The sequence below is a fragment of the Urocitellus parryii genome, chromosome 1 (genome assembly GCF_045843805.1).
Source record: "Urocitellus parryii isolate mUroPar1 chromosome 1, mUroPar1.hap1, whole genome shotgun sequence".
NCBI lineage: Eukaryota > Metazoa > Chordata > Mammalia > Rodentia > Sciuridae > Urocitellus > Urocitellus parryii.
Window position 1 is genome coordinate 262,134,784 of NC_135531.1, and position 15,674 is coordinate 262,150,457.

Below are 15,674 nucleotides of genomic sequence, written 5' to 3' on the forward strand. Positions count from 1 at the left end.
CACTTGTAAATCAAATGATACCATCATATACATTTACTGGCCAACTATAAAAAAATCTATATATCAGATTTTTCTATTTGCTTCGACAGCATTAAAATTCTTAAAGAAGTCCCAGCTCTATGTCCATAATGTGATAAGACTTAAGACCTCAGTGTTTTAAATATGCTCCAATCAATGGGGCAGATTGCTGAAGAGGGCATCACAATCTCATTAGGCCAGGAACATTAAGAAGCATTTTAATCAGTGTTTCTATGGGACATCTTCAGATGATTGTGAATTTTGGTTGCAATCCATTGGATCCATTGATTATTAGGTGACATCTGCCTCAGGCAAATGACTGGCTACAGGAGTGGCAGTGGATGCTAAATACTCTTGCACTTTGCAATTTAATGTATATTTTAATGAAGTGAACAGTGAGATTCCTGACAGGCATCAGCAACTTTGAAATAGTCTTCCAAATTTCTCATACATTTTGAAAGTAATGAGATTTGTTCCATAAAGTGATCAAATTTATGCCATAAATTATCTACAAAAGAAGAGCACTTCATAAAGCAGTAGTTTTTCCTTTGTGGAGATCAGATTTTAAATAGTTATTTAATGGGATTTTTTTTTTTTTTTGGTAAAAAGCAAACTGAGCTGTATTTTCTTTTATAAGATTTGGCTATTATCAAAGAAATGAAGCACCACAATGCATTAAAAACCTTATATCACTTGATCAGAAGAAAAGCATTGACATGATTAGTGTGCAAAGACTTGGCGCTTAGAATTCCCATCAATTCTTGCGTCCATCTCCTCAGCTTTCAACAGTATTAGCCAAGGGTTTTCTAGGAAGCAAGTTTTGTTCCTCAGACTAATCAAGCTGTATTTTGCTGGACTTGGTACTCTAACTCATCTTTTAGGAAAATGAACATGTTTAAAATCAATGCTTTTTCCTGGAAAAAAATTAAAATATACTAAAATAATGTGCTTAATAAGCAAATATTAAACTTGACACACATTATTAAATGAGACTAGCTTTTTCTCAGACTCTTTAGCAATACCTCTGCATGTATTCATGTCTTAAATTTAGTTAGCACAGAATTTTCTAATGCAATAAAAACTCTGTAATCATCTACTATTAGATAAGCTAGTCAATAGAGTGCTAGAAGATTGGCTTACTTGTGATCTGCACAATGAGTGTTAAGAGTTTAAAACTACCTTCAGAGAATTAGTTTATGTTTATTGTCACAATATTGGAACCAAATAGTTATTTTATGACTTATAGTCAGAAATCTGCTACCCCAAAGTAACCTCTACAATATTTTCTTCTAATTTCACAATTGAGAACCCTGAATTTATAACAACACTGTCATCTTAGCCTTCATCAAATTTAAATAGTATTGCAATGTTTCTGGTCACTAAACACACCTAATAAATTAAATATAATACAAAGATCTCATCCTTTTCATGCCTGATGAACACAGATGAAACTGCCTAAAGGTGTGACTTCACAAATATGAAAACAGATTCTACATAAATGAGTATGTCTTTCAGTTAACAAATACTTATTACATTCCTATCATGTGCTAAGATGCCTTCTAAGTGCAAAAGATGCAGCAATGAACAACATATCATTTGTATGTGTGTGTGTGTGTGAATATATATATATATATATATATATATATGTATACACACACATCCACATATATATATATATATATACATATATCATTATATCAATAAGTAATTGCAAATCTATAGGGATAGCAGACAAGAGCAAATAAAAAATAAGAAGAAATTAGCAATAATAATTCCAGGAACAGAGAAGATAGCTTTTGAATGGGTAGCAGGGTGTACAGAGATGATGGAGGGACTGGATTACCTGGGTGGTACAGGAAAACCTCTCAGGAATGTGGCTTTTGAGTTGATTCTTGGATGACAACACTGCGAAAAGGAAATAAATTTTTGGCCTTTCTTTTTCCTTTTTTTTTCTCTCTCTCCCTTCCTTTCTCTCTTTCTTCTTTCTTTCTTTCCTTCCTCCCTTCCTTTTCATTAATGATTTACAATAAACACTTTAACCATTCAGACCTACTCTTTATTTGAGGCTTTTTATTTTTGGGGTGTATTTCTCACATGATTAATTCTATCAGCTCAAAAATCCTCCCACCAATCCAAATCCTGGAAAACCTTATTGCAACCTCTTCCATAATGAGATTTCTTTTTGAGTAAAAACAAAAGAACAAATCATAAATATTGCTTTAAAATATCATCTTATACTTTCAGTTTTCTACTTTTTAGATGTCTTTCAAAAAGCCACCAGTGGCTAAGTATACAAGTGAATAATATTTATGATCTATTTTTATGTGCCTCATAATAATTCTGTGAGGTTGCTTACTACTTTTTACTCCCATTTTATGGAATAAGAAATTAAGGCAAAGGAAGATTATATAGTTTCCCCAACATTCATAGCTAATCAGTAAAGCACCTGAGATTAGAATGCTTGTTTTTACGATGATAGCACAGTCACATGAAGTCAACTAAATGAAGCAATTTTTTTTCTAATTTCACAAATTGAGAACCCTGAATTTATAACAACATTGTCATTTTAGCCTTTATCAAATTCAAATAGTATTGCAATGTTTCTGGTCACTAAACACACCTAAAAGACAATGACCATTTTCTTCTGGATACTGTCTGAACAATGCCAGAAACAGCCACCAAGTAATTCACAATACCTTTATGAATGTGACATGGAACAAATATTCAGGCTCTCCTCAGTTGTGGATAAATAAATCCTGGTGTATTCAGAGTACAAAATAAGTTCCCATTTCTATAAGCATGTGGAAAATGTTATGCCACCAGTCTGCATAACATCTTTTATTAATCCTAATTTGACCTTCAGTGATACCCACAGTAGCTTCTAAATTGTCAAAAAGAATATATTTGACAATTTTTCTGATATTATTCAACTACTCCAGTAACCCAAGTTAATAGTTCACAGGCTGCTTCTACATTTTAATAACTCCTGGAGCATTTCATTGTTTCCAAGATTCTGGTATCTCCCCTCCAATTCTCCAAAAACTCAAAAAATCACAGTGACTAAGATTTTAACTAGAAAATCTTCAGAAGTTAACCGTCTTGAAACCGATGTGCATTGCTGTTTTCCCAAATGCCAACAGGGAAAATTTGAGTTCTAGTCACCCAAACCAATATTTGAGAGTCTCCTATTGCTCTTGATTCCTTCATATTCATCTCTAGTAATATATATGTCAGGAAACTCCATTGTAATCTAGAGACATCTATGATGCCATTTGTCACACAAGGATGTATTCAGCAATGGGAATTACAGGTAAAACAGTCTCTGCTTAAATGTAGTTCCTCGTTAGATATTCAAAAACACTGAGATGGAGGTAGAACAGATTTATAACACGTATGTAGTATCAAATCAAACATTTGACCTTTAATCACAATTTCAACTAAAATTTATGGCAAGGTATATATGGTAAATGTTACTTCAGTTTCAAAAAATTACATAGAAATAAAATGTTCCCTAAGATTTCATAGAAGATTTTGCTTTGCTTGTATAAAATTTTATAATGGTATCATTTGATCACCTGACTTACCAAATATCTGTCTTAGTCATAATATCACATGCTTTTCTAAAAAAAAAAGCAAAAGAAGACTAACAAGAATAATTTTTTCTAACTACATATTCTAACACTCTGTTCCTCTAAAGATAGTTTTATTCTTTAATCTTTGATTTTTACAGGAACTTTTTCAGGTTTAATCTATAATTTTCACATCGAAGAACCCAATAAAAGGAAATGTGTAACAAGTTCAGTTCTAAAGATATAAAGATTTATCCAAAGCACCAAACCATTCAGAATTTTACACCATAAGGTGGGAAGGATTTTAAAAGTCTGAACTTAATGTCAAAGTGGCATACTACTGCTCATTCCTAGTAACTTTCCGCTACTTAAGCTATATCTTTTCAAAATCGGAAGGGAAGGCAGGGGCAACAAGGAAATTCAAATTGAGAAAGATAATAACAATAGGGTCAGAACTGGTAAGACTATAAAAGGAGAGAGGCTTGGCAAGGCGGGTGAGGATGGAAAAGGACTTTAGCATGGGCTTCAATGGATTAACTTTCATGCCGTTTTCAGAGTTGGAGCAGAGATTTATGAAGGCTTAAGATGTGAAGAAATAAATTGAAATACAGAGTTTTTATATTTATTTATTTATTGGCAACTGGGAATTGAACCAAGGGTGCTTTACCAATGAGGTATATCTCCAATCTTTTTTTAAATATTTTTTAATTTTGATACAGGGTCTTGCTAAGTTGTTTAGGGCCTAAGTTGCTGAGGCTAGCCTCAAACTTGGAATCCTCCTGCCTCATCCTCCCGAGTTGCTGGATTATTAGCAGGGGCCCACCATACATGGGTAAAGATTTTTTTTTTAATTAATGAAAAGAAGAAATAACATGAGATTCTAGGGGAGAAACAAACAAACCACAAAATATAAATAAAACCAAGTTCAGGGCATGATTAGAAGCTACCAATGATTAGAGGGATTTTTTTATGTTTTTTTATTACTCAAAATCCCCTTTAAAAATCAACTTTTGACCTTAGTCCTTCCTCAGCGTATTTCTCAAAATAAATATAGTCTGTCTTTGCTGTGCTTCCTGAAAGCACTCCTTTGCATTAACCAAGGAGAGGGTTAGTGTCCTTGGGCACCTTAGTTATCTTAATAGAGATTGCAAACTATGGAGCAATAAAGGAGCCCCACTCTTCATCTCTGTTAACTACTATGCTGTAGGATCAAGTGGAGCTTCAAGAAAACCCTAGCCCTTGGGATACCATTAATAGATTCCTCCGAAAATGCTTATATACAACTCACCACATAGTGGAGAGCATAATTGTGCCCTTCAACAAGCTTGTTAATTGCATTAAGAAACAGCATTACTTTATAATGGATTGTGTGGCTAATTCTTTTGTTCAGAATAAATTTGATAGCAAAATAATTAAAGTTAGATTTTCATTCTTCAAGCACAAAGCAAAGATGAAATGAATTTTTAAATAATTAATCGAAATGTTTTCACTCCCTCAGACTGTCTGGATCAGAGAGCACCAATATGACCCCAATTCTCAGGTCCAGGAAAATATAAGAACTGACAGGGATCATGGGCAGTAGCCACAGAAACAAAGAAAGAGGGTTCATTAACACATTTATGGGTGAAGAACTGTGGCATTGGGTAGGGGGCAGAATTTTCTAAGACCAAATAGCTTGATTGAGAAGTATGTGCATGTATAACTTCTGAGACCTCCAAGTTTTCATTCCCGAAATCTAAACCTCAGTTTAATGAGAAAATAGAGGTAGAACTTGTATAGTATGAAAAACTAACAGGCTTTCCACTGCTTTATTATTTGTGATATAGGCAGTTTCTAGAAAGGAAACAAAAAAAAAATCTCCAAATCACTCTTGGTTGGTAAGTAGAGATAAAATTTCCTTTTCAGCCCTTTAATATTTTTTTTCTCTTAATTAATCATTTTTCAATTCCGGTTTCAGAATCTTGACTTAGATAGTGGCTTTTTAGGTCAATCGATTTTAGTTCATTCATAAAAGCAAGCAGGCAAGATGAAAGACATTCACTAAATCTTTCAAAAGTCAGTATCTGTATTCTGTATGTTTGGATCCCAAATGCAATCTCCTCTAAAATTCACATTGAAAAAATGCCATTCAGAGACTAGGTTGGCTTGAAAAAGAGTTTTTACAAAGGATAAGGATGTGTGCTTACCATTTTCTTGTTTCCAAGTAATTCTCCTCTTTCTCAGGAAGGAAAAAATGACAAATGGCAAGAACTATTACATATGTTCCAATATCATTCTTATTTGCCAGAGGACGGCAAAGCAATCCGTGCATCTGGAAACCAGACCACAAGATGACATATTAGTTGTCCAAACATTTCTCTGGAAACGTAGGGACAAAGATGTAAGAAAAGTCAATCCATGAGTGCTCTAGTTATTCACGGCAATCTGAGCTGTGCATGGCAGCCCACCTTGGCTTGGATGTTCAAATGACCTTCCATTGGGGGAGAATGATCATACACATGGTAAATGGAGTTAATTCAGTAAAGCCAATATAAACACTGATGTTTTTGTCTTCTGACAGCATATGAATGTGCAAGCAATAAGTTATAGGAGAAAAGGGGCTAATTTTAGATTTGTTCCTAGCCCTCTCCATGTGAATGGTGTCGCTGTGAGCCCAGCAATGAAGTTCACTGTGTTGTAGCAGACTGCGCAGTTCCTGAGTGTGTCAACCCAGTCTATGAACCAGAACAATGTTGTCCTGTCTGCAAAAATGGTAAGACCACACTGCATTAGCTTTCAAAGAGGGGTTAGTGCAAAATATTTCACTACTGCACACCATTCAGTGCAAGAGCCCTCTAAGATCTGCCTGTGGCTTTTCAATATGGGCATAGCCAATTTATATTTTTCTAAAGCCTAGAAATGAAAATAAACCGGCAATGGGTGAATTTGCAGCTTTTCATCTGGGGAATTAAAGCTCTTGTAAGCTGGCTTGGTTGTGATCCTATTGCTTATTGTTGATTTATAAGTAGGCTATTGGAAAGGACACAGTAGCATCTTTTTATAGTGATTGCATTTTTCTCTCTTGTGGGGCTTATGGAGCATTTCACCCAATATCATAGTGCAAGTGCATCCCAGAAGAGAGAGCAGGGTGAATGTCAGGTGTTTTGCTTTGGGCATAAATTAAGACATCAGGTTTAAAGTCAAGATATCAAAGAAATACAAAGTCAATTATCCAAGTACTTAAATTCAAGTAAGACTCAATAGTTTAGGGATATTTTTCTAGGTTTTGATTAGAGTAGAGCCTTGTTCCTATGAAAATTGTCATGGAGGAGGAGTTGCTTTATTGATAAGGTTATGGGTTCATTTATGTACCTCATGGGATGGAAAGGTTGAAACAGCTCTGATATCCTAGTCACTTGCTGCTGCAGAGGAGACAGTGCAGTACAAGAAACCTGGGACAGCAAGATGGCATATCAACAAAGCCTAGAGCACGCTCTTTCTAGTGACCATGTTCTATCAAAAAAAAAAAAAAAAGAATAATACATCATTCAGCCACATTCCACAAATGTCGATTTCCTTGGGAAAAAAAATGGCTCCAGCCCTTAATTAAGCTGAGGTCACTTAATCTAATGCTGAATCCCTATACCCTTTCTTGAAGCAACAGTGGTCATCTTCCTCTATGATACATTATTTTGTTCTAAATTTGGAATTACGTAAACTCATCTACTAATCTTTTCTTTTTTGGAATGATAATTAGTGAAAAGTAGCATCAGGTTATTTAAAGACAAAACAAAAGTGCTCTCGTTGTTTTTATAATATATTTTGTGTTTTGGTACCTTCCCAAAGGACTTACAATGAGCCCTTCTTACATTTTTTCCACACATGAATTTGACTGTCTCTGATCGCATACATCCATTATGTTAAAATATTAAAGTACTCACCTGACTTCTCTTTCTTCTTATCCAACTGACTTGTCAGGATGACCATCTCTCTGATTTAGAGGATTGAAAAAAATATCTTCCTGTAGTTCTAATCCATCTGATACATGCAAAAATATCAAATTTAAGACTTTATATCTTTAAAAAGATTTTGAAGAAACTGGAAAAGCCATAGAAAAGAACAATAAGATGATTTAATGGTTGAAAAATAGGACCTATGAGGATTGGCTGAAGGAGTTAGCATAATTTGTCCTGGAGAAGGGAAAGCTCAGGGGAGACCTAACTGTCATAAAGTATATGAATGGTTAGTCTAAAGTAGAAGAGGACTTGTTATTTTTCATTTTCTCCAAGGATAAAAAGAAGAAAAACTCGGCTTCCTAATCAATCTTTAAAAAGAGGATTGACAAGTCTTTGACTGAAGACTGTTCACTTTTTCTAGAAGCAACTGTCTAAACAGATCCTTAAGTATCTTTTCTTCCCTAGGTGGCTCTGGTTAACTTTGTCTCACTTTTAAGGTAAACACAATTATAGTTAAAAACTTGTCTAAAATACCCAGTATGTTCATTGAATTACAGCATCTCCACCATGTATTTATAATACAATTTTTATACATGCCTCTAGTACATCATCCTAGCTACCCTGTACCAAAGCCTAAAAGATCTACAGTTATGTCAATTGCTAAATCAGACACTATAAAGTAGTCACATTTAATTTGATGCCATGCAAGATTAACCTGTTCCTATCGCATCAGAATAGAGATTTGTTTTCAGATGAAAACTTTAGTACAAAAGTGGACAACAAATGAACTTTAACTAATCAATAAATTAGTTAACAAAGTAGTAATCTTGGTTTCCCTAATAAACAGATGTTGAATACACAAGGTACATTAGTTAAATTTTCTGCCTTTTTTTTTTTTTTTTGGTCCATAAAGCAGTATAAAATGGCTACTCTTGCTTCCTCTTGCTACTTCAAACAAACTTTCTCTTATTTTTTATAGGGGAAATGAAACTGGATTAAAATTAATGCAAGACTAATTCTTTCTGTTAAGTAACATTAAAAGATGTTATTTTTGCTTTACTATTAAATGCCACTAATTAGTCACTTGTGCCCAAAACTCGAAGTACAATCAAAATAAATGAACAGCACTTCAAAGACCACTGAAAACCCTGTGACCAGTGGTGCCAGGATTTTTCTTAAGGAAACAGACTAAGTCTCAATACTTGCTCTATTTCTAAGTCTAGCTAATAAAACAAAAGCAGATGTCCCATATACAGAAGAGATAGAGGGATAATAAATGTTTATCATGATGAAGTATAACCAGGATCATTTCTTAAATTTCCAATACATTATAAGTTTATCTTACTACATATAAGATGATAAATTTTACCATGATACTTTAAATTATTTTAAAAGTATTTTCTTAGTAAAAGGAAAGCAACAAGATAAAAATGTACCCTATGAATTCAAGTAGATGCAATGGATTTTAATTTGTATGTAGTCTTATTACATTTTCTTAAAACTTCATAAATATTGATGGTTTGGGATGGCAAATATTTTCCATTTGCATAAATACTGATTGTCTTGGCTGTCGTATTCTTTTTATTTTTTATTTTTTGCATATCAAGATAGTTTTTCCTGCCTTTCTAAATTAGAACTTGCCAAGAGCAAGAGGCATTAAAGATATAAACTGTAAGTTTAAAGTAATAGAATCTATCTCACCTAAACTTAAACTCAATAGTTAACTAATACAAAAATCCTTTCTTTGAGATTATGAAAGAGCAAACACAACAAGGAAGCCTAATGATATGTACATCATTTGCTCAGAAAATAGGAGTCACCCATTAAAATATAGCAATTATCTTCAGAAATAGGTATTTTTAATATCTGAACTGGGCCCAGGGGTGTGGCTTAGTGGTAGAGTGCTTACCTGGCATGCAAGAAGCCCTGAGTTTGATCTGCAGTACCCCCCACCAAAAAATAGAGAACCTATTAGGTGATGTACTCTCTAGATTAACAATGGTAAACTTACTTTACTTTTAGGATTACAAGAAAAAAAATAAAGGAATAGGCTTATAGAAATTTTCTCTAACTATTTAAAGATTAAAAAAAATAAAATGTTAAATTTTCCCAGTCTCAATGATTACCTCAAACTGGATTTCCAAAGGTTATTAATGAATATAGTCAAACCATAAAATATATGCCATTCTTATTGAAGTTAGTTCAACAAGAAGAAAGACTATCAATTTAATTTGAATAAAATAAATTAAAATATTAAGAAAAGATGTGAGAAAAACAGGGATAATCTTTCATTTGGGAAAGATTGGGGGAATTAGCATAGAAATTGATCGTTTTCTACAATATTATTAAGCTTTTACTTCTCCTTCCTCTACACATCTGCAAGAGCTGGCAATCCAAATGCCTTTCTGAAAAAAATCTGACATTTCCAGATTGTTTTTCTTTCCCTAAGATTGTATTATTTTGACCTATGTTTCAGCCTCAGGCCTTTTCATGTGAATTAACCAGAACTCTTTACAGTTTTTGTCTTCATAATACAAAAAAAAAAAAATTAGCAAAGTATCTGCTTAAAGAAAATATTCTAGTTCACAGTGTCATATAAGTACTTAAGCACTTGAAAATTGATCATACATTTGAATAGTACTATATGTGTGTATGTACATATGTATTTATACATACATATTTGGCCAAGAATGCATATTAATTTTTAAATGTGAACTGATATTAATTTCAACTTCTAGCTCTGTAGCCATTCATTTCATTTTTAATTGTCTACATATGCTAATATTTTTGTTCCTAGTCATTAAAAATTCATGGTCATAGACTGCCAAATATCTGAATTAAAAAAATAAAGTACACGGCCAGTTATTGAAATAATTGATCATTAGACCATCCAAATAATTAACTGCATTTTTTATATCACATCAGTTTGTATGTCAGTGATTTTTATATTTTCAGTGACTATATTTTGGTGTATAGTCAGTCATTATTCAGCATTCTGAAGGAAAAGTTACTTCATGAAAAAATGGAAGAGACAGGATGTTCCGCCATAATCCTCTATACACATTAAGTGAAGCGTATCCATCTCCCTTCTAACTAAACTCAACAATGACATGAGCTCTGTTCAAATATTTAATTTCATGTCCCTTACTCTCTTCTAGTTTAGTGGTGATACAAATAAGGCAGCAAGTATACTAGCTAAGAAGGTAAATACAAAGGAAGAGGTCAATAAAGGGTACAGACCATGCGCAAAACGAAAAGGACTTTATAGATATCCAATTCTTTCTCAAGGTACTGGGAAGACATGTTTGCTGTATACAGTTGTTAATATCTCTAAAATGTAATGAGCTCCTCAAAAGAAAAAAGAAAAACAATTCCATATGGTAGGAAATGAGCAAAGAATATATAAAGGAAATTCACTGAAGAAAACTAAATGTCTAATAAATTAGGGGAAATATGCTTAACAAAAAGGGATAGAAATTAGAACAATGAAATACCAATTTTATATTGATATTATGAAGTTGAGATACCTCATATTGACAAACTATTTAGCAAAGGGTTGAAAAATAGTTGAGAACATGTTGGACAACTTTTAATAAGGCACTTTCTTTTTTTATTAGTTGTGCATGACAATACAATGATCTTGACATATCATACATTTGAATCAAATGGAGTATAATTTCTCATTTTTCCAAATGTAAAGGTTGCAGAATCACATTGGTTATACAGACACGTATCAGAATTTTCATTTCACTTAAACTCAGCAATTTTACCTCTTGTAGTTTGTCCCACATTCAGCTATACAATTTTCTCTGCATTTTAAGAGTGAAAGGTTGGGAGAAAACCTAACAACAGTCCTTCAATGAGATAATGAAATATATTGTACCCTTTAAAAGACATTACTGATATGTTTCCTGCCATGTTAAATATACTATATAAATTATACATCTTAAGTGATATATATTTAAAACATTTTTAAATAAGGTACAACTTTAAATAGATAATAAGTTGTATATCCATAAGAAAAGAGCTAACTAAATACTCAGTTGAATGATAGCAATGATTCAATGGTTACCTATGGGGAGTACAAGTGAGAAGGTGAAGGGCTAGAGAAAAGAACTGAAATCTTTAATATATGTGTTAATGTAATATAATAAATCCATTATAGTCCATTATATATAATGTATCAAAGTACATTCTACTGTCATGTATAACTAATTAAAACAAATTTTTAAATGTTAAGAAACACATATTTCTCGAGCAACTAACAAAAAGTAAAAATTTTTTAAAAAAACGCATATTTTGTGAAGAGGTATTTCAAAATGTACAATGTTCTAGAAATGCAAAGGTTACTCAGTCTCGCTATTAGCAGATTAGACTATTTTAAAACCCTTTTCTGTTATTTTGTATGTTGCACAGGGAATGAATGCACACCAAGTTTTAAACTTATTCAGTGATCAGAAGAGGAAATAAAGAACAGAACAAAAAGATGAAAGAAGGGGAATTTTGTGTCATAGGCCTCTTTATTGAATGAATTTTCACATATGTATTTAACTTTATAATTTAAAATGTTTCATGAACACTTTAAAGAAAAGATAAGTTTAATGTTATTTAAACTTTTCCAGAGAAGTGATAGGAAAAGTACGATGTTGATACAAACCAAAGATTACAAACTAAAATTGAAGCTAAAGTGCCACTCTCTTTGTGATTATTATTGAGGAAATTTAAAATAAAAATACAGTTATAAAACCCTGATTTAAATGCATGGCTGGTAGATTTTACAAGGGGAAAGCAGTTCATGTATTGTATACTCTTATCACTCATGGTCAAGGCAGCATTCTTCAATGAATTACATGAACATTACTGCGGCAAAGTATGTGATAGTCATATTAAAAACAATGAGAAAATATAAAGAGGAATCTCACATCACTCACACCAAGTTTTAATTCCAAATAAATTTTGGTATCATAGAGAAATTGGGTTGTGAGAGATTGTAGGAAAGGGATTATACATTTTGTTATCAAACAGAAACTAGCAGCATGTTAATTATTACACATCCTGACCAAGTGGGATTTGTCATAGGTTGGCAAAGAGAAATTAATATGAGGAGCTCTGCTACTATAATTTGTCCTAAAACTAAATTGTGGAGAAAAGTCCCATTATTATTTCTATATGCAATTAAAAGATATTACCTATATCAGCAAATGCTAGTGACAAAAACTCTTGATAAAATATATAGATAATTTTTTACTTGATAAAATATATAGATAATTTTTTACCTGATAAAATATATCTATCTCATTCCTGAAGGTCAGAATCATGTTTAATAGGTAAATTCTAAAGATATTCCTTACAAAATTAAGTATAAGATAAGGGTACCTACATAGATAGATACTAGTTAAAAAATAAGAAAAGAGAAGGCTTAGAAGAAAAATTGGAAATAAGGAGATGATGTTACCATTTACACATGATATGATTTATACACTTAGAAAATTCATGAAAATAGACTATTATAAATGACAATTTAATCCACTGTCATGTACAACTATAAAGAATCAATAAAAATGAGAACTTAGTAAGATAATAGGGTACATTTTAAATGTAAAATATCTACAATATATACATGTTTTGTACATGTATGATAACAGATGATATTAAAATAAAATTGTGGTATTGGTGCATGATGCAGAGATACCAATGACATAAAATAGAAAGTTCATAAGTAGAACTACCAACATGAGAAAATTTGGTATATGATGAAATCATATTTGAAATCATTGAAGGAGAGATGACTTGTAGCAGAAATGGTGTTGGGACAACTATATAGCTATCTGAAAAAATATTTTAAATTCTTCTCCCATAATTCAGAGAAAATTTCAATTGAACAAAGATTAAATACAAACAATTTTCTGAAAAACTACAAAAAAATCTAGGTGATTTGATTTATAATCTTGAATGGATAGACAAAACCTTCTATATTCTCAAACAAAACAAGATTTTAAAAATCACAAATCGAATCTAGAGGGAGGAAATATTAACTTTATATGTAAGCAACTGATTTTCCAACATATATAAAGAACTCTTAAAATTAATAGAGATTCTAATGACTATTTTTAAAATGGGCAAAGTACTTCAAAAGGAATTCCAACTATAAAGAAACAAAAATGGCCCTTCAACATGTAAAATGGCTCAAATCCACTTACAAGAAGGAAACTGCAAATGAAAAATTGATACCAGTTTTTTTTTCACCCAACAGATTGGAAATAAACTAGGTTAAAAATTCACTTGGTTGGGTAAATCAGGCATTCTTTCATACTTCTGGTGGATTGTATAAATTGGTACAGCCATCAGGGAAGAAAATTTGATAGTGTGTATAAATACCATATGTAATATATAAATATATCAGATATATAAGTGGATATACCTTTTGCCTTAAAAATTCCCCCTATATTTAAAAACTTTCGGAATGACAAATGAACAATGTTGTTCATTTTCTCTCTTGTGCTTTAGGGTTTTCTGATTAATGAGACACAATCAGAAAAGTTCTAGAAACAACTATAGATCTAAATTTTCTTTTAATATGTTATCAGTTGATAATAAAGAGTTTATTCTCCTGGAACTACTCAGTGAAACATTTTATTGGATTATAATTTAACTAACTTCCACTTACTTTTAGGTCTTCATCTCCTATAATGAAATTTTAAATTTTAATATCACCTAGTTCAAAATTATGAAAGCAATAGAAATCTATCAATAGTAGATAACTGACTACTTCTCAAATAAAAGGACATTAAATAAATAACATTTGGGAGATATATATATATTTTATAAAAATCACAAAAGTTAATTAAGAACTATAAAAAATAAAGTATATCAGGTTTCTAAAGCTGCAAACTCAAATTAAGTTGCTATTTTCTAATGATAAATTTAAAAAGAATTACCAAATTTTCTATATGGTGTTGTTTTTTAAATAATGCAACAAAATAATTATTTCCTGTGGAAAATACATGAATAAGGATAATAGTTGAAAAAAGGATGCATTTAATGGAATGTGGATATTAATCTACTAGCTACATTAAAATAGTGTATAAAGTTATAATTTTAAACAGTGGGATACTGGATCTGAAATAAACAGAAGTACTAGAAAGTCAAAATGCAAGCCAGATGTATATCACAATTTTAAAAAATTAGTACATAATTAAAATGACACCGAGTATCCGATGAAAAAATGCATCCTAGAAACACATTCAGAAAGTTCATCATGTTTTTAAAAATTGAAATTACATACCTAACTGATTTATTATATAAAAACAAATTTCATTTGAATTAAAAAATACTTTCAAAAATTAAATCTTAAGGGAATTTTTAAATGATATAAACATTAACTTTTCCTTAGGATATGAAAATTCCTCCTAAACATACAAGCAAATAAAAGATTTCTCAAAGGAAAAAGTACAAATGTATATTAAGTAATACATAGTTTTATCTGTAAGTTAAAAAGAAGATAGTCTCTGTTTGGGAAAGGGTGAAATGCAGCAGACATTCTCATACATTTCTGGTGGAAATAAATGAAATACCCCTTCTGAAGGGCAATAAAAATATGTATACCCATGAGCCAGCAATAACACTTTTAGAAAGGGATCAAAAGGAAATATTTAGATAAGAATATAAAAATGTACATATAAAGATATTTATTACGAAGTTCTTTTATAATAATACGTATAAAATCTAAATGCTAAATATTGAAGAATAAAGTGACTTTTAAAATCCATTATATCTACATGAACAACTAAGAAATTATTACGAATAACATTTTAGGAAAAAATCGTGCACATCTCTCCCCCCAAAAAATAGATGATCAGAATATATTACTAAATTTAATTACTAGGAGATGATAGTCTCACATACACATATATTTTGTCACTGTTTTTGTTAAAAGGAAAACATATCTGTAGGAAAAAAAAACTAGAAGAAAACATGTTAAAATGTTAAAAGTGCTTAATTCTAGACAGTAAGCTAATAGATGATTTTACTTTCTCTTTTTGCTAGCCTATATTTTCTAAATCTCTTACAGTAAACATATTATTCTTGTGACTTAAAATCACTGTTTAAAATAGAAAATGGAAAAATTTATAATCCAGTTGATACAAACATT

At 31.4% G+C, this 15,674-nt stretch overlaps 1 protein-coding gene across 1 annotated transcript in view; it reads left to right on the forward strand.

Moving 5' to 3' along the window:
* Vwc2l (von Willebrand factor C domain containing 2 like) overlaps window positions 1-15,674 on the forward strand; it is a 144,869-nt gene that overhangs the window by 17,628 nt on the left and 111,567 nt on the right. Inside the window, exon 2 of the mRNA XM_026402367.2 lies at window positions 6,210-6,339. Coding sequence (XP_026258152.1) covers window positions 6,210-6,339 — 130 coding nt within the window. The remainder of the gene's footprint in view (window positions 1-6,209; window positions 6,340-15,674) is intronic.